Source organism: Rana temporaria, chromosome 3, assembly GCF_905171775.1.
Source record: "Rana temporaria chromosome 3, aRanTem1.1, whole genome shotgun sequence".
Taxonomy (NCBI): domain Eukaryota; kingdom Metazoa; phylum Chordata; class Amphibia; order Anura; family Ranidae; genus Rana; species Rana temporaria.
The window spans coordinates 170,499,332-170,518,269 of NC_053491.1; the positions used below are offsets into that span (position 1 = coordinate 170,499,332).

Below are 18,938 nucleotides of genomic sequence, written 5' to 3' on the forward strand. Positions count from 1 at the left end.
AAACTAACATGTAATAAAATTTGCCTATTCTGATAGCTGAAAGAAGCACACTAGAAAGAGCTTTTATCACAGGTTTAAATAACAGAGCATATACAAGGTGATTATAGTTCAGGTTATGTCCTCCCACTCTCACAGTCATGCAGCAAAGAGTAACCAGCACAATGTAATCATGGCTTAAATTGCTTCTCTCTGCAAGGTTCATAGAAAATTGATCCAGGAGCCCCTGTATTTGCAGCCAGAAAGGGGCTACAGTAATGGTATCCCAACACTGAATCATACATCCACTTAGTTCAAGTTTTTATCTGAGACAATACTGTGTGTACTGTAAATCTAAGACAATATCTTTTGTGCATAACAAAACGTGCGTCTACGAAGAGGTAACAGGGATAGAAGGTCACAAGGCAGAAATTTGGGGCTGAAAGGAAGTATCAACTAGGAGCAGAATTTAAAGGACAATCATAACAAGGCTTACAAAACAAGAGAAAGCTATCAATATTAAAAATGTCTTTAAAAAGTACCTAAGAAATATGGAGGAATAATAAAGAAGATACAACAAATGAAAAGAATATGTCACCTAAAATGTTGAGGTGGGATCCTTACCGAACAATGCCTTCTTCTTTCTTCCATCCCTGCTCTTTCCTTCTTCCATCCTTGCCCTTACACCCATGTACCACTGTAAACTGGTATTGGATTTACTACATACTGTAATGTGAAGATACATATTTAAATAATACATATTTTTTATCACCTTACATTGTCTGGAATTATTAGGTAAAGTAATATCTCTAGGTTTTAAAGCTTAAAGATATTTCCTTTTCAATAAACTCGTAAACTCTATTCGTAAAGGCAAAGGCATCTGAGATGCATTTAGGCATGAGAGAACAAGAGTTACCCTTCTAATATAGTTTTTTTCAAGACAAAATAACAGCACAGAAGAAATACAGTGTCTGTGCAGCAATAAAACAATAAAAGGCAGAACAATAACACAACTATTATCTCGCCTTTTATCATTTAAATGCTGAAGTGTCTTGCAAATATGTGAAGTTAAGACTGGGTTTCTACAGAAGTCCAACACCTTTTTAAATATATCTTGACAATTTCTGGTAATATATATTTTTTTTCTTAAGGACGTATTCGGTTAACCAAGTTTATCTATTGCTGTAAAGTAGAGGGGTCGATTACATCTATCTTAAAGTGATTGTCTAGCATGTCATTAATAGGCTCCTTCCAAAATAACCATGTATAGTGGATTACAAATTCCTCATCTAAATGCCAAACAGATTTGTAAGGTATGGGCAAGGAAATCAGAGCTGATAATATGGTTGTCATCTGAGGCCAAAAGTTACAAGGTAGAGGGCAAGGCCATACCAAGTGCACAAAGTCTGCATCAGGTAGATGACATTGCAGACATTTTTTTATAGGATAACTGATCTATTAGGGGCAGATGGATCAGGATTACATATGTTTGGTGAAAGATGTACCATTGAATGGGTTTATTATTATCTGCCAGAGATACTGAAAAGTTGGACCAAAATATCCTTTCTTTAATATAAAATGAACTGGCTTAATTAAGTGGGGCAGATTTACTTGCAGTGCTCTTCAGTCTAAAAAATAAAGTCAGTGGTACCCCATAAAAGAGGAAATGTAACCCTTACCATTCCAGTGGGTGGTGTGCTAAATGTTACTTTTATATAAAGCTATGGCTGTCCCTGCTATCTGAAACTTCTGAGCCAGGACTCTACATTACTGATTTTCAGTGCAGTGACAATGCAGCCATGGGAGAAAATACAGTACTTAGCAAGGGATGCACTATCCAGAACACACACACGTGATAAAAGAGAGCAAATGTTCAACACACTGTCCACCCTTTGCCATGGAAATGTAAACCTCTTATTTTACACTGTGCCACTTACCCAATTGTTTTTAGACTGCAGATATTGTCATATAAAGCACAGTACAATCTGTAATGAATCAATGTCCAAATCAAACATTCAGTCATGCAAAGGAGAAGCTTTATTTCCAAATTTCCATAGGACATTGGATATTAAGATATTTTATTTTCAGTTTTGTAAGCTATAATGAACAGTTAATCATTGGAAAGGTCTGTATTGAGAAAACAGGTGACTGTTTTAAATGTATGTTATATCGGGCAGTGGCATCTGAAGAACAAATAAAATCAATATAAACATTTAAAATATGTGCGAAAAGGGTGACTTACAGAGAACTGGGCAGTACTTGAGATGGGGAACAAGGGAGAAGATTTTCATTGTAGCAGATGCCACTTGCTTACTATACATAATGCCATGTGTTGCATAATTTTGAGATGAAACTTTTCACATAGTATCCCTTTGAGTACCGTAACTTCCATACAGAACAAACTGCAGAAATAGTACAGAGAATTGGAGCTTGTCCAGTATAGGCCCACGCTATGCCTTGATTCTGTGTAAGTTATCTGACTGGTTTGAGCTTGAGTAAATAGGGGTGTGTTTTCTGGAGTTTTGTGATGGGAAGTTGAAGAAAAAGAGTGTTGAGTTACAAAAAGCCCCACAAAATTAATCATGTTAAAGTTTTCGAGTTAGCAAGAAAAATTGTAACGTTTTAAGCTTAAGTAAAAAATATAAGCATTAATTATATGCCAAAGGGTTTTGGCCCTTGTTTTAATGCATATCGAGCGACTTATAACATGAAATTTAGATTTAAAAATAGACACAAATAATTACTTTTTTTAATCATACAGTATCTTGTTTCAAATCAAACAACAAAGTACATGTTTTTGTTTAGTCCAAAGTTTGTCTTGCTTGCTTGCTATTGTAATGTGTAGATTGTACCCCTTTACGAATACTGACTGTTAACTGTACTACATACACAATATCTGGTGGTTATTTTGGGACAGTAAAAATGTGAAATGTAACATTGTCATAAAATTACACTAAAATACTTATAGAATGCAAGAATTACAGTTAATATGAATGGCAATCACATCTATCAGATCACTATGAAAGTTATCAGTACCTAACAGAACATAGTAAATGGCTCAGATAAAATAATAAAATACAATTTGACCATCTTGGTTGATTTTCCAAAGGTAGATTCTTTAGATATTTGTAACTTAGATTTGTATTTCCAACACTTTAATGACTTAAACAATGGAGCGGTATAAGACCTTGAAATACAGCCATCCGGCATGGTTGAAACCCACAGGCATTAGCTCACAAGACAGCTGAGCAGTTGACAAGTAGCATGAACCTTATGTTAGAAAAAGAAGAAATTGTAAGATTTGCATATAATTACTGAGATCATGCAAATGTCAGTTATGAATATAAAAAAACACAGGCATTTCACTGTTAAATCCTGACAGTTGGCATCCCTGAAAAGCTCAATGCATTTGAGTACTAGTTGGCAGAAGGTCATTAAAACAGAATTTGCAGATACATTAACACTCTCACTTTTCTTTGAGTGATAGTTTGCTATTTATAGTTCGCTGAGAGTTCCAGAAAACACGCTAGCTGGATAAGTTGTAGTGGGCTTCCACATAAAAATTGCATACTGAAGTATGGGGACATTGTGCCTTTTTTAATTGATTTGATAGAAGCTATCAATATACACTACATATGCATAAAGTTGAGATAGAAATGATGGTTCTGTCTGACATATGAGGAAAAGACAGAAATGACTGTAGAATTTCCATTGGAATGACAAAATGAACTACTTCCATACCGAAAATTAACATTAACTGGGAAAATAACAATTTCCATTGCTCCATAAACTCATAAAATAAAACAGTCAACATATATTGAGAAGTCTAAAGCTGAAATTCCTACATATGCATAAAGTTGAGATAGAAAATGATGGTTCTGACATATGAGGAAAAGACAAAAATGACTGTAGAATTTCCACTGGAATGTCAAAATGAGCTACTTCCATACAGAAAATTAAAATGAACTGGATGACAGAATATATTTCTAAACAGCATTATTTTAAGCTTTAGAGAACAACAGTATAAATAGTAAATATACAGTACGCATAAGGGGACAAAGTTTCAATATATTGTATAATGTGTAATCACACTCACAACATAACCCAAATTATGTGGACAAGTTTTTAGTGTTGGCTATTTAAAACATATGATTAGTGTAAATATAAAAATATTCTACACACATACATTGAGAGCCGGTTCACACCGCCTGATGAGTCGCTTCCCATTCTATGCAATAGAACCGTTCTAATAGGAGCGACGCAAGAAAAAAGGTTCTTGTACGACTTCCGGGGCGGCTCGGGGCGATTTCCATTGACTTCTATACAGAAGTAATTTTGCTAATCGCCTCTGAAGTCGGCTTCAGGACGACTTGCAGAGTCGCCCCCAAAGTCGTGCCGCCGCAGTGTAAACCAGCTCTTACTTTAGCAGTTTAAAACAAATTCCAACATAGATTGCTGTAGAGAACAATTTGAAAATATTTAAAATTAGAGTTTCTAAACATCTCCAAACTTACAATAGTTAAAAATAGCCATACGTATTTTATTTGTGAGAAAATACTTTCCATTATCCAGTATGTTTCCACTTGAAACAACACAGACAACAATATCTGCCCTTACATTATATGTACTTACATTTAATGATGCTCTTACATGTGCCTGTCTAGAGAAATCATATATTTGAAATTCCTAAGGGGTAGGGTCAGGCGTATACACTTTTAAATGATATATTAGGAATGAAACACCAGTATGTTGTATCTTATTGTTCAGCAGACTTTTCATTTTCTGCATGCTGTGTTGGCATATATATTTTTTTCAAACTCCAGCTAATATCAAAAAGGGCCTTCTTCCAGCATTATGTTGAATATGTAATGTTGTGTTTCAAGCTCTTAAAGGAAATAAAGAACAAAAAAGAAAATTAAGCATTTCTTTTAATTCTACCCTAGAATACAGGAGCTGTCAAGTAATAGCACAGTCACTGGGTTAGAAGGGTCTCAAGGCCATGACATGTGTTCTATCATAATCTATGTTTAAAAACAGCATGTGGGAAAATAGGCATATTTCACAACACATTCTACAAAAGCAGGCAACAGCTGGGGGAATGAAGACCTAAACACAGAGGAAGTGGCAAGGATCTGAACAAGAATCCTGCTTGTCAAATTATGGATATTTTAAATGCTGCATGAAAGCCAATGTTTTGCGGGATCATTTCTGAACACATGACATAATTCTGAGCTTTCACTAACAATTTCACATACTGAAGGATGATACCATTATATTGCATGCTATTGAGCATTTGCTGGGAATGTGAAATCTATGTAATATTGGCATTATTATAAATACTAGTAAACCACTTTATATAATACTGTTTTGCAATGTGGTTAAATTTAAATGTGTATTTACATATTCTTGCATAGTTAATTTGGGATATTCCAAATAGCAAACTTAAGAACACACTCTACTGCTAATCACAAGCTTACAAAGGCTGGAAATAATTTGGTCAGCATTTTATTTTGGAATGGTACTTGTTAGTTACTAATATGTTAAGGCTCTCAGGAGAAATCTAAACCTAAATAGCTATCAATGCACTAGAACTGTGAATTTTCACACATTATGACCTATATTGGTGAAGGCAGTAAATTCATGATGTACAGTATGTGTTTGGAAAATATATAATGGAGGTACTCCCATATATGTCAAATAACCCAAGCTACAATCACTGGCACAGGAAAACAGATTTATTTAGATAATGAAAGAGCAGAAAGAAGAATTTTGGTCCTAACTAAATACATTCACAGAAATGTCATAAATGAGCATAACATCTACTAGGGGCTAGGGATACAAGGGGATATAATCCCCTATATCAAACATGACACATATCTAGATCTTAAAATCCTGTATAAAGATATAAAGATGGCTCCCATTTCTATGTAAGAAGTACAGTGTATAAATCGTCTCACTATGTACTAGATCATAAATTAAAATCTTTGTTTAAAAATCTGTCCACATATGACTTTAATAAAGTGAACCTAAATTCAAAACTGTATTTTTGGTCCCCTGGTCACATTTACTGTGACCACATTAAAAGTAACAATTTTATCCTTCAAGAAGAGACATTGAATCGTTGGCCAGTCAGATCCAGAGGGACCCCATTCTGAAAAAGTATTTGTGTTTATGTCCACTTTAACAGAAAGTCACTTTTTTAAAAAATTACATGTATACCCCACTTTTAAGTACACAATGGGGTTTATTTACTATCACTGGAAAGTGCAAAATCAGGTTCACTTCTGCATAGAAACCAATGAGCTTCCAGGTTTTATTACCAGGCTTAATTGAACAAGCTGGGGTTAGAAGCTCATTGGTTTCTATGCAGAAGTGAGCCAGATTTTGCACTGTCCAGCGATAGTAAATAGACCCCATTGTGTACTGAAAAGTGGTGTATGCCTGTAAACAACAATTATGTTAGAAGAGTTGAGTTTTAAAAAAATCAGCAGTCAGTAATGACTCTGCAAGTCATTACTTAAAATCATTATCTTTATTGAAATGTAAAGTAAAAATGCAATAAATATACCGTATATACTCGAGTATAAGCCGACCCGAATATAAGCCGTGGCACCTAATTTTACCACAAAAAAATTGGGAAAAAATTGACTCGAGTATAAGTCTAGGGTGTCCATCTGCATCTGCATGCCTCACTGTGCCTCACTTTGCCTCACTGTGTCCATGTGCATGCTTCACTGTGCCCATGCCTCACTGTGCCCATGCCTCACTGTGCCCATGCCTCACTGTGTCCATGACTAGACTGACATTTAACATAGGAGTCTATGGAAGGGGTGCCAGGTTTTGAAATATCTGTGCTCCCCAGCCACAGGTCATCCCAGACAATAAACTTTGCACACTTATAGAGGAGAAATGGGGCTATATGTGTGCCAAGTTCCGGGTCCAGGGGACCTACAAACTTCCGGTAACGGGTCCCCAAATTCACTGGAGAAATTACTGTTTAACATTGGAGTCTATGTAAGGGGTACCCGGCTTTGAAAAATCGGTGCTCCCCGGCCATAGGTCACCCAGACAATAAACTTTGCACACTTGTAGAGGAAGAGTATATGTGTGCCAAGTTTGGTACCGGGTCCCCAAAGTCCAGATCAGGCGCAAAAAGATGACTCGAGTATAAGCCGAGGGGGGCATTTTCAGCACAAAGGAATGTGCTGAACAACTAAGTAAAATAACTTTATATAGCATTAGTATAATATATATATGTATATATTTATATATATATACTGCTCCAAAAAATTAAAGGAACCCTCTTTATCAGAGTATAGCATCGAGTTAATTAAACTCCTGGGATATTGATCTAGTCAGTTAAGTAGCAGAGGGGGTTGTTAATCAGTTTCAGCTGCTTTGGTGCAAATGAATTTAACAACATGTGCACTAGATCGGCAACAATGAGACAACCTCCAAAACAGGAATGTTTTTCCAGGTGGAGGCCACTGACCTTTTTTTCCTACTCATGTTTTCCGACTGTTTTTCACTAGTTTTGAATTTGGCTATGGTCAGTGTAACAACTGGTAGCATGAGGTGATACCTGGGCCATATATAGTTTCCACAGGCAACTCTTCAATGATGGCACATCAATACGTGTCATTGTCAGAAGGTTTGCTGTGTCTCCCAGCACACTCTCAAGAGCATGGAGGAGATTCCAGGAGACAGGCAGTTACTCTAGAAGAGCTGGACAGGGCTGTAAAATGTCCTTAACCCATCAGCAGGACCGGTATCTGCTCTTTTGTGCAAGGAGGAACAGGATGAGCACCTACAGAGCCCTCCAAAATGACCTCCAGCAGGCCACTGGTGTGAATGTCTCTGACTTCTGAAACAAAATGTACGAGGGTGGCCTGAGGGCCCGACATCCTCTAGTGGGCCCTGTGCTCACTGCCCGTCACCATGGAGCTTGATTGTCAGTTGCCACTAAACACCAGAATTGGCAGGTCCGCCACTGACGCCCTGTGCTTTTCACAGATGAGAGCAGGTTTACCCTGAGCACATGTGACAGATGTGAAAGGGTCTGGAGAAGTGTGGAGAACATTATGCTGCCTGTAACATAATTCAGCATGACCAGTTTGATGGTGGGTCAGTGATGGTCTAGGAGGTATATTCTATGGTCAGTGCATGAAGGGATGCACTGACCTCTACAGGCTAGACAATGACACCCTGCCTGCCATTACGTATCAGAATGAAATCCTTGGAACCATTGTCAGACCTTACGCTGGTGCAGTGGGTCCTGGGTTCCTCCTGGTGCATGACAATGGCCGGCCTTATGTGGCGAGAGCATGCAGCCAGTTCCTGGAGGATGAAGGAATTGATACCATTGAATGGCCCAAAGCTCGCCTGACCTAAATACAATAGAACATCACCAGGTTGCATCTCAGTCTGTCAGGAGCTCAGTGATGCCCTGGTCCAGATATGGAAAGAAATACCCTAGGACACCATCCGTCCTCTCATTAGGAGCATGCCCAGACATTCCATACAAGCATGTGGGGGCCATAGTACCATTTTGATTTGCTGCAATGAAATTTCAGCAGAATTTCAGCAAAATGGACTAGCCTGCTAGATCATTTTTTTTACTTTTTTTAGTGGGATGTCAGCCCTCTGTAGGTTGATAATTTTCATTTCCATCAAACCACGTGGCATCTTTTCATTCCTAACACATTATCCAGTCCATATCAGTATATATATCCAGCATGATATTTTTTCCCATTGAGATCTGATGTGTTTTCAAAGTGTTCCTTTATTTATTTTTTCAACAGTGCACATTATATATATATATATATATATATATATATATATATATATATATATATATATATATATATATATATATATATATATATATATATATATATATATATATATATATATATATATATATATATATATATATATATATATTGCCATTTTAACAGGTTTATGAGTACAGTGATATTGAAGTAGTTACTAGTAAGTTTTTTTATTATCTATGTTTTTTTACATTGATAAAGAAAAGCAAATTTATTAAATGTTCTCTGTTGCCAGCTTGCCAAATCAACACTTTAATCTGTTTGAGTTAACAAAAAATATTGCTGTAATTCACACATTGACCCTGATTTACTAATAGAGTTGAGAATCTTTGCAGTAAACTGACTGTAGATCCACATAAATTATCAAATTGTGTAAAAAGATAATTAATTTTTATTTATTTAATATGCAAATAATTTGATATTGTGTAGGTGTATTGTGTAGGTCAGCACATATGCAAATTTATAGAGTGAAGATTCTCAACTCCCTTACTAAATTCAGCTTACCACCCTATGCTAGATAGACTGTTCACAAAATTGAAATAAGAGGAAGCTATGTTCATGCCAGTTACCTAATTATGTACTTAATTTTACCCCCCTACATTCTATAGATATTCACAGTGAGCACAAATGTACCTTATTTACTACCATACACTATGCAAATTTAACTGACTCCACTCCTTTAATAAATTAACTCTACTAAGTTCTTACATATTCCAACCTATTGGATCTAGAACACATCCAGATGAGAATACGTATTTTCTGGAGTTAAAAGGCATTTGTGATACGTTTTAGATGTGTGTTTTATGTTTTTACTATGTATTTTTCATGCATTAACTATGCATGCACACATACTTTTTACTAAATCCTCTGCCAGATCATGAACACTAAATTATTTAAATATTTTGAACAAGCAGTAAAAACATTTTAAAGCAAGCCATGCCCATTTCTGTATATATAAGCATAAGCAAAGTGGAGAAAATACATTTTCACAATTCACAACACATGTAGTAAAAATGTAGCCAACCAGACATGGACAAATCGAGAGTAGTTTAACATTTATGCCACTTTCAGATTATTTTATTTACAAAATTAATGACTTAAAATAATCTGTTTATCTATTCAATTCCCTTTCTAGATTAGTAGACATCCACAACCTTCTTTTCAAGGTCCTTAGAGAGCTCTTTTGGTCTGGGCATGACAACACATGTCAACAGCAAACACCAGACCCTAGATATCTGAGGTTTAAATAAAAAAGTTCCACCTACATATTCCCTGAAGATGTTCTAATTCTTGATAACTGTGGAACACGTGATTATCATTATCATTTAAAGTGATACAGGCATACCCCGCTTTAAGTACACTCACTTTACATACACTCGCGAGTAAGGACATACCTGCGAGTGTATGTAAAGTGCCTTACAAGTACTTTACAGACATTTTGCAGCTACAGTAGAAGGAGCTGAAGCTCCGAGAGCATACCCCGCCCTGTTCCAGTGTGCCCCTGACACCCCCACTACAGCTCCTGACACCCCCACTACAGCTCCTGACCCCCCCCCCACTACACCCTAGAAGTGAAAAAGGGTATTGTTTCACTTTAAGTACATTTTCGTTTTACATACATGCTCTGGTCCCATTGTGTACTTAAAAGTGGGGTATGTCTGTATTGGGGTTTACTTACTTCTTCACATGACTATATATATTTTTTCCCAACAATTTTATCAGAAGGTATAACGCAACTGGGGCAAAGGAGAGGTTTTTTTATGGGAAAGAAAAGGGATTGTTTTTTTTTTCATGGGATAGATAAAGTGCTTTATTAAGGATAGGTTTGCACCTGTGCAGGTGGTGCCGCTGCGGGACCCTCACAAATTGCCACAGCTGCAACCACCCGCACAGTGAAATGCTGGACCCCCAGACGGGGTGCCATTAATCCTATTGGCATGCCGCCCACACTGGAAATCATACCTACACAGGGAACTGTGCTATACTCTTGTGTAGGGACTTATTTCCTGCGTGTTACAGGGAATAAAGAGATCAAATCAGTGACAACAAGTATTGTAAATCAGTAAGTGTCTATCAATGCTTAACTAAAGCTGCTGTAGGGATATACTGCCATACACTACTGATGTATTGAAGATAATAATGAATAAAAATGAGAAGTAGTGTGGCTTTGGTGAAGGCATAGATCAGCACAACATTACTGAGAGGTGTACTCAAATACTGGTTGGCAAGTGTTCCTGTACTGCTTTAGTGGAGGCTGTGTGATAATAACATCAACAATGCATGATTCCTGCACCCTTATATCATTTAAAAAAAAAAGATGTCTTGGAATCCAGGAATCCTGTTTAATTTAATTTTTATTTATACAATGCTTTGACCATTTGTTGTTAATTATGTTTTCCCCATGTACAATAAACATCAAGGCTTATTTAATGGTTAAATCTTGATGTGGCCTTATCAATGTGGAAAATAATGCTTATGCTGTTTCTAAAATATGTTACCATATGCTAATTTTACCAATTCTTTATACACACAGTTTTAAGTGCATCTATAGTGTTTACATATAAACATTTCATACTTCCCATTTTCAGACTACAGATGAAACTAAAGCAAGTTTAGATTTTAGGCAAGTTCCAAGGCAATAGCTGTCATGCTAAACAGAGATCTGAAAGAGTCAGGAGAGTCACAGGTAGGACACACACATTTCCTCCTCTGTTAACAAAGAGGACAACATCTTGAGCATTGCTTAACATGATATGTCAAAAAGCATAGGTAAGGTAGTGCTGGGTTTTCTTATAAGAAAGCCAAGCATGCTTTTCAAACAAAGTGTCATGTATACACCTTGTAATAAATGTTTAACTGTAAACATATCTTCTAGATTTCTTACAGCACCATATTATTTCTTACATTTAAAACTAAAGAAGCAACTTTGAATTGCTTGCACTCATAAATCTTCAAACAAGCTACGGTATTGATAGAAATTAGTTTTATATATCTTGCAGCAAGTCTGCTTACTTAAACCTAAACATAGTCAAAAACAGTATTTGGACATGTGCACTGTGAAACAAAATTAGCTGTAATGAGGTGTGTGCCATACATGGAGATTGCAGTGTTCTGAAAAACTTTTACTTTCGTTCACCTATTAGAGTATAGTAAGTGTCAAATATCTTGTGCTGAAACTCACAGTTCCAGATGGAATACTGTACATTGATCATAGCATAGAAGTTTGCTCACTTGGTTCCTCATCTATTGAGAAAAAGTATTTGATTATTTTCACAGAATGCAAGGTGTTCTGTAATTGGAGGGGGGAGATTGATATGTTATTTCACACCTCCTCCATTCACAGGATAAAGTCCTGAGCATGTGACCCAATATAATTACATAACCCTGTGTTTCTCACACATGCCACACAATTCATTAGTGTTGCCTGAATTTTGGCTTTAATTAAAGAGATTTGTTGCAAGATATATATATATATATATATATATATATATATATATATATATATATATATATAAATTATATCTATATTGTAACCCCATTTGGAGACTTATACAGTATGTGCATAGCAATACTGTATATTGCTTTTGGCCTGGAATTCACCTTAACAAACTAGTATGGAAAAGTTCTGTAACATTATTGCCCCATACACTCGATCGGAAATTCCAATGGAAAAAGTCCGATGGACTTTTTCCATCGGATTTCCCGATCGTGTGTAGCCCCATCTAAATTTTTTCATTGGAAATTCTGATGAATTCCATCAGAGTTTAGATATAGAACATGTTCTATGTTTTCCAATGGAATTCCGTCGGAATTCCAATCTGATTTGGCCGGGCAAAATCCCGATCGTGTGTACGTGGCATTAGACTACTTTCACATTGAGGCGTCGGTAGTAAAGCGCTGCTATTTTTAGAGGGGCTTTACCGTAGTTTTTGCAGCGCTATTCGGCTGCTAGTGGGCTGCTTTTAACCCCTGCTAGGGGCCGAAAAAGGGATAAAACCGCCCGCTGCAGCGGCGCTTTGCCGGCGGTTCGGCAAAGCCTATTGTGCCTACTGGAGGGACAGAATAAAAGATCACCAATTTTAATTATGATTTTGGTTACATTTTCCAACATTACTAACACTTCTGCTTGACTGGATTGATTATATTCATATCTAGGATATTTGCATTATCTTTGACATATCAGTGATTGGCTTACACCAATAACCATGTTTTTCATTTTCTCAGAATTATAATGAAAGTCACACTTACACAAATGGACAGTTGTTAGCATGAGGTAAATCTTCATGGGTTCAGCATTTTCACTCCTGGTGCCTGATGCCCTTTATTTGTATGTAATGTACTGATACTAACTAATACTGGATAAAAAGATGCAAATATAGTCAATCGCTGTCATTTTAATTATTCATAATAGTGGACCCAAATCACAATGTGTTTGTTCAAGTGATTGGGTCTAATTGGGTTGATTTACAAATTCTTTATCAAACTAAGCTAAGCATAACGTGGAAAATCTACCCAACATAGTTAGCTTTATTTAATAAATGCAACAAAAATTCTAGTTGCTATAAAAAAAACTGCTCCACCTATTTGTTTTTTAACACATCCCAAGTGTCCAATGTCTACAAATGAAAATGCAGCTAGTAAAGTCAAAGTGAAATGAGTACTTACATACTTGTTCTCGGTCAGTGACCATAAAGTATTGAAGACTTCTAGAATAGCATTTTCAGAAGGAGAGCAGGACTACTTTCACTATAGGTATCCTTTAATTATAGTGGGATTCTTGTCCTTATATCATTATATTTATTTTATAACAAGTACTTATATAGTGCCGTCAATTAACGCAGCAGTTTACACAAACCTTGTACATCCACATCAGTCCCTGCACTTAACCTCCCTGGCGGTATGATTCTTTCTGAAAAAACATGCTGAAAGCGGTACAATTATTTGCAAGAAAATTTGGTGTTTTATACTGTAGGCCTGTAATTTTTAGGAATAACTCACTTAAATCTGACCAAACAAGAATCTAATAGGCATCCCAGGTATGACATTTTTTTAAAAACAAAATTTTAAATTATAATATAATAAATAATTATAAATAATTATAGCAAGTAATAATATAATAAAAATAAAAATTATTCAATAATGTAATCAACTCAAAATCACTGAAATTTGCTCAGTTGCAGAATTGTTGCTGTCATTATTTTTTTTTTTTATGACGAATTTCCCCGCAAATCGCTATCGCACAATTCTGCAAGTGATTATAATTTATTATCGCTGTTTTCTAGCTGATCTAAAACCATTTTTGACATAAAAAGACACTTTTGGTTGCTATGGACAATCTACAGTTTTCAGGCAGAAAGAAAGGTTTTTATTATATAAAATGACATGTAGGACACTGGGCAGACCACTAGGGACAAGGGGGGTGTGTTTTTTTTACATACAGTACTGTAATCTATAAGATTACAGTATACTGTATGTAAAGTGTTTGTTTACTTTTTTGAATTTGGCGCCGATCTCCGCTCCCGTGCGTCGTAACGTCGCAGGGAGCGGAGATCGGTGGCACAGGAGGACGCTGTGTGAATCGAGCGAGGTCCCGCTCGCTCACACAGCGTGGTGACATCGCTGGATCCAGGAGAAGGTAAGCCAGCGCACGCTGCAGGCTCTGCATATCTACCCCGAGCGTGACTCGGGGTTACCGATTTTGGTAGAAAAAATCAACCCCGAGTCACGCTCGGGGATACCGCCAGGAGGGTTAAGGAGCTTACAATCTAAGGTCCCTGACTCACATTCATACATACTCATACTAGGGTCAATTTAGACAGGAGCCAACTAATCTACCAGCATGTCTTTGGATTGTGGGAGGAAACCCTCATAGGCACAGGGAGAACATGCAAATTCCAGGCAGGTGGTGCTCTGGTTGGGTAGTGCTGCAGGGAAAGTGCTAACCACTTAGCCACTGTGCTGCCTGTTGCAAAGGTAAAATCTGAAATCATAGGGGTTGTTTTACTAATACTGGAGAGTGCAAAATCTGGTGCAGCTGTGCATGGTAGCCAATCAGCGTCTAACTTCAGCTTGTTCAATTAAGATTTGACAAAAAAAAAAAACTGGAAGCTGATTGGTTTCTATGCAGAGCTGTACCAGATTTTGTATTCTCCAGTTATAGTAAATTAACCCCATAGTTCCAGTTCCAGAGAATGAACGCATGTGCATTAAGAGAAATGTGAATCTCCCTATGTTTTTACCAGTACAGTTTTTAAAAAGGGTCCACTTCTGACTTAAACTGTGAAATGGTATAACATGTCATTAATCATAAAAGCATTTGAAGGAATTTGTGTCATTTTCATGCATGTGTAACATACTTCATACTTTTTCTTACTCACAAACATAGCATTAGATATATACTCATTTGCAATAGTGCTATAATCTTAGTAATAAGCAAGGTGCATTCAATTTCCTCAGTTATTAAGTTCATGAAATTGGCACAACCCTCTGCAGCTACACTCCTCTTATTTGTTCCAAGGGCAATAATCAAAGTGCCTGGTATGTATTGAAATGTTTGATTGTAGGGTTGTTAATAAGTATGATGAAGGGTGACACAAATTAACATGCTTGTTATGCATAGGTAACTGAATACTTGCATATGCAAAAAGATATGCGTTGAGAAGAAATAATCATTGCATTTCTAGTCTGAAACGATGTCCTCTAACTGCTTGAAAATATAGAAACAACATTGCATCTATCTATTGGAAATGCAGTTTTTGAATGCACAACACACATTTAACTTTGTATCTCCTTAATTGCTACAATCTAAAAAAAATGGCATAGTTTTAAAATATTTTACTGTTTTTATTCCAGTTAAGTCAACGTCTCATGAAAGCCAGAATCACGTCTTCTGAAGAACAGCAAAGCATTGAGAATTTTGACAGGCTTAATTTACAAACAGAGAAGGAAAACAATGATGAAATGAAATATTATACCAGTGATGATTCTGACGCACAAGACTGTTATTCTCAGGAATCCCAATCATATGATAACAAAGAGGAACATCCCCCAGTGTCTGAGCCCACCCCTTCATTGGAAGTTGAGGATTTTCCCACCACACCAAACACCAGCCACCATTCTGCAGAGGCATTATCACAAGAATATCCATACAAAATAGAAGAAACTGCATTTCATCAAGCTGAATCAATAAAGGAAACCACAAGGGACATTTGCCTAGAATCATCAGCAGCTCCAACTTTTTTACAAGGTGAGAATGTGGAAGTAACAGAGATTTTAGATCATAATGCAAATCCAAGTTATAGTGAAAATCCAGTTCACATGACATATCTTTCAACAGATAATACTGAAGAAATGCAGTATGAACATAGTGAAAACATAAAAACTGAAACGGAAAACAGACAAGAAGATAATGATGTCCTCTCTGAAGGTTTTGGAAGACAATATCCAATAACTTTTTCACATTTGGATGACTATCAGGATTTGTCATGTCAATATGAACCTTCCAGCAGTGTTGACCTTGAAACAGGACATGTAGAGTCAAACCAGTCAGCTTTAAGTCTTACTTCTCCTGCTGATACTTACTCCTTTAGAGAACACAAGGTGGGGAACATAGGTGAACAAACAAGTCAAAGCAAAAATGTCATTACTGGCTTTCACAAAGATTTGAAAACCACAGATGACATGAGTGAACTATTAGATGAAAAGAAGCATGTTACCCCTGAAGACACAGATCTTTTTGGCTTTCAAAGTGTGCCTTTAAAGATATCCAAAGAATACTATGTTACAACACAGAATCCTGATTCTAGCCATGCTGATCAGGAAACTGATAAAAAAAGTGTCATGTATAATAGAAACGTGGTTTTATCAGATAATGATGAATCGTATGATATTGCATATCCCTCATATGAAGATAAAGGAATAGTTACAGATCAAAAAGACAGAACAATTTCTGATGGTACAGAAACAAAATCAGAATCACTGCCTCCTACTATAGCATGCAGTACAGCTGAAAATGTGACCCTTGGCACATTACATGCCTGGAATGAAAGTCTGGGAACATTTCCAAGTGAAGTGACACCGGGAAACAAGGTCATCATTGCAAAGATTACAGAAGAAAAAGGTCAAAGTGAAACATGTTCTCAAGGTAGAGATGACAGAAAAAGGTCATATATAGATCTGTGTGACAGTGGTGGTATAGTACAGCTAACAGACATTAGTGCAAAGTCTAAAGTAAAAAGAGAAGATGTAGATCATACCAGTAAACCAATGCCTGTACCTTGTGACAGAGAAGGGATTGATGATATTGAAGGTGAAAGAGTAGATACAAGTAATCTGAGAACATTTTCTGAAGAAGGTTTAGTTCATGAAAGCACAGAATATATCCCGAAAGAACTAGGTAAATATGATTTTGAGAATAAGTTAAATGATGCACTTGATGAAAGTGATATACATCATGCAGATCAAAATCCTGTTACTCAGCCAAACAAGAGCTTTACAGAACTGAGGGAGGAAAAAGACTTACGATTGTGGGAAGACTTCACTAAGGAAACTAATGGTAAGAAGGCTGTAGAATATGTAGACCTACAGTTGAAAGTAATTACTGAAGAAGAAGAGGAAGAAGAAGAAGATCTGAATGATGAGCAAGATAGTCCAGAGCAGAGCTTTATGGGGCCATCTATTCTTATTAGTGAGCCTGATGATGAAGGGGAAAGTCAGTGCACAGATACAGAAGAACAAGAGAAACCAGAGGACACCCATCAGTATTATTATCATCCTTTTACTGCTGATGAAATGCATGCTGACCAAGAAATTACAACAGATACAGAGACCACAGAGCACCTGAATATTAGCCATGCAAGTTCCAAGGTCTTGTGTTTTATAATGTTTGTGGTTTTTGCTGGTCTAATGTATCATTATGATTTCTTGGTATGTTTTGCCCTCTATCTTTTTTCACTGTACTGGTTGTACTGGGAAGGAGACAGAGGAAAAACTATTGTAAGAAAGGAGTAACAGTAGCTGCTGTAAATGCTAACATTAACAACAGGCATGTATTGCTAAGGAATGAGTTGGCCTTGGCAGAGGTTCCTAAGAGATTTTCAACTTTTAGATAAGAACCAGTATTTGAGAAAGGACCATAATGAAAAGGTATTTTAGGAGTTGCAGAGTGTTTGAACACATCAGTCAAATTCTGATACAAATGTTTCAAAAGTATTTTAATGTTTTCAAGGAGATCTTTGTTTAGTACATTGAGTCTCGTTCCTGTCTTAAATGTAAACCAACTGTAATTCTGAATTTCCTCTCCAGAGCACAAGAATTTGAATTAAAGTGTTACTAAACCCTGCATTCACCATGTCTGGTCTCCCACAGTACACAGAACCTGGAAATGCAATCGTTTTAGTAAATATAAACAGCTAAATACCTTTCTCATCAGCAGTTATAGCAGTCTTGTGATGTCTATCAGTGTCTGGTTAAAGCTGGTTGGAAGAGTTTTCATTGTGCTATGACTATCCTTTAAGGCTGCAGGACCCCTGACCCTCTGTCTGGACAGTGCTAATTGGCCCTGTGCTGATCACATGCACTCTCCCAAGAAAAAAAAATCTCTAGCAATACACACTAAACTGAGCATGTGCAGCTTGCCCCCTAGCCTCTGTTCTGTTGGGAGATGGTTTGGTGATTGTAGAATAAGTGAGGGGGGGGGGAGAAAAGACAGGATAAAATAGCTTTTTTACACAATGCAGAGGATTAACCCATTAGGTTCCACAGTAAGTATAACAAGCATTCTTTACATCATATACAGACTGATTTTACTGCTGTGGGTTTAGTAACACTTTAATATTATCTGTATAGTCTAAAACAGTTTATTATACACATCTTAAGAAGCCTATGTACTGTAATTGTTACCTTTACATTTGGGTTACTTTAAGGCAGGAATGAGAACCATAGTTCATAAATAAATAATTTGTTTTGTAATGAATGTTTCAGTACAAAGTTGGCATTATTTGTATTTCAAGTGTTTTGTGACATTGTGAAAAGTAATCAGCTTTCTGTCTTTCCCGCCTAACAGTGTATAATATCAAGGTAATGTATAGTCTTCTAGATTTATACAACATTGTATGCATAACAAGTAATCGT

At 36.5% G+C, this 18,938-nt stretch overlaps 1 protein-coding gene across 2 annotated transcripts in view; it reads left to right on the top strand.

Annotated features, from left to right (window-relative positions):
• The window catches only part of PPP1R3A (protein phosphatase 1 regulatory subunit 3A), a 73,877-nt gene extending 55,677 nt beyond the window's left edge, over positions 1 to 18,200 (top strand). Inside the window, exons 4-5 of one of the 2 annotated variants that reach the window (XM_040343804.1) lie at positions 15,660 to 16,053; positions 16,144 to 18,200. In XM_040343804.1, coding sequence (XP_040199738.1) covers positions 15,660 to 16,053; positions 16,144 to 17,816 — 2,067 coding nt within the window. In that variant the 3' untranslated portion in view covers positions 17,817 to 18,200. Of the gene's footprint in view, positions 1 to 15,659 lie in introns of both variants that reach the window. The other variant, XM_040343803.1, reaches the window with a different exon arrangement.
• Positions 18,201 to 18,938: the final 738 nt, after the last annotated feature.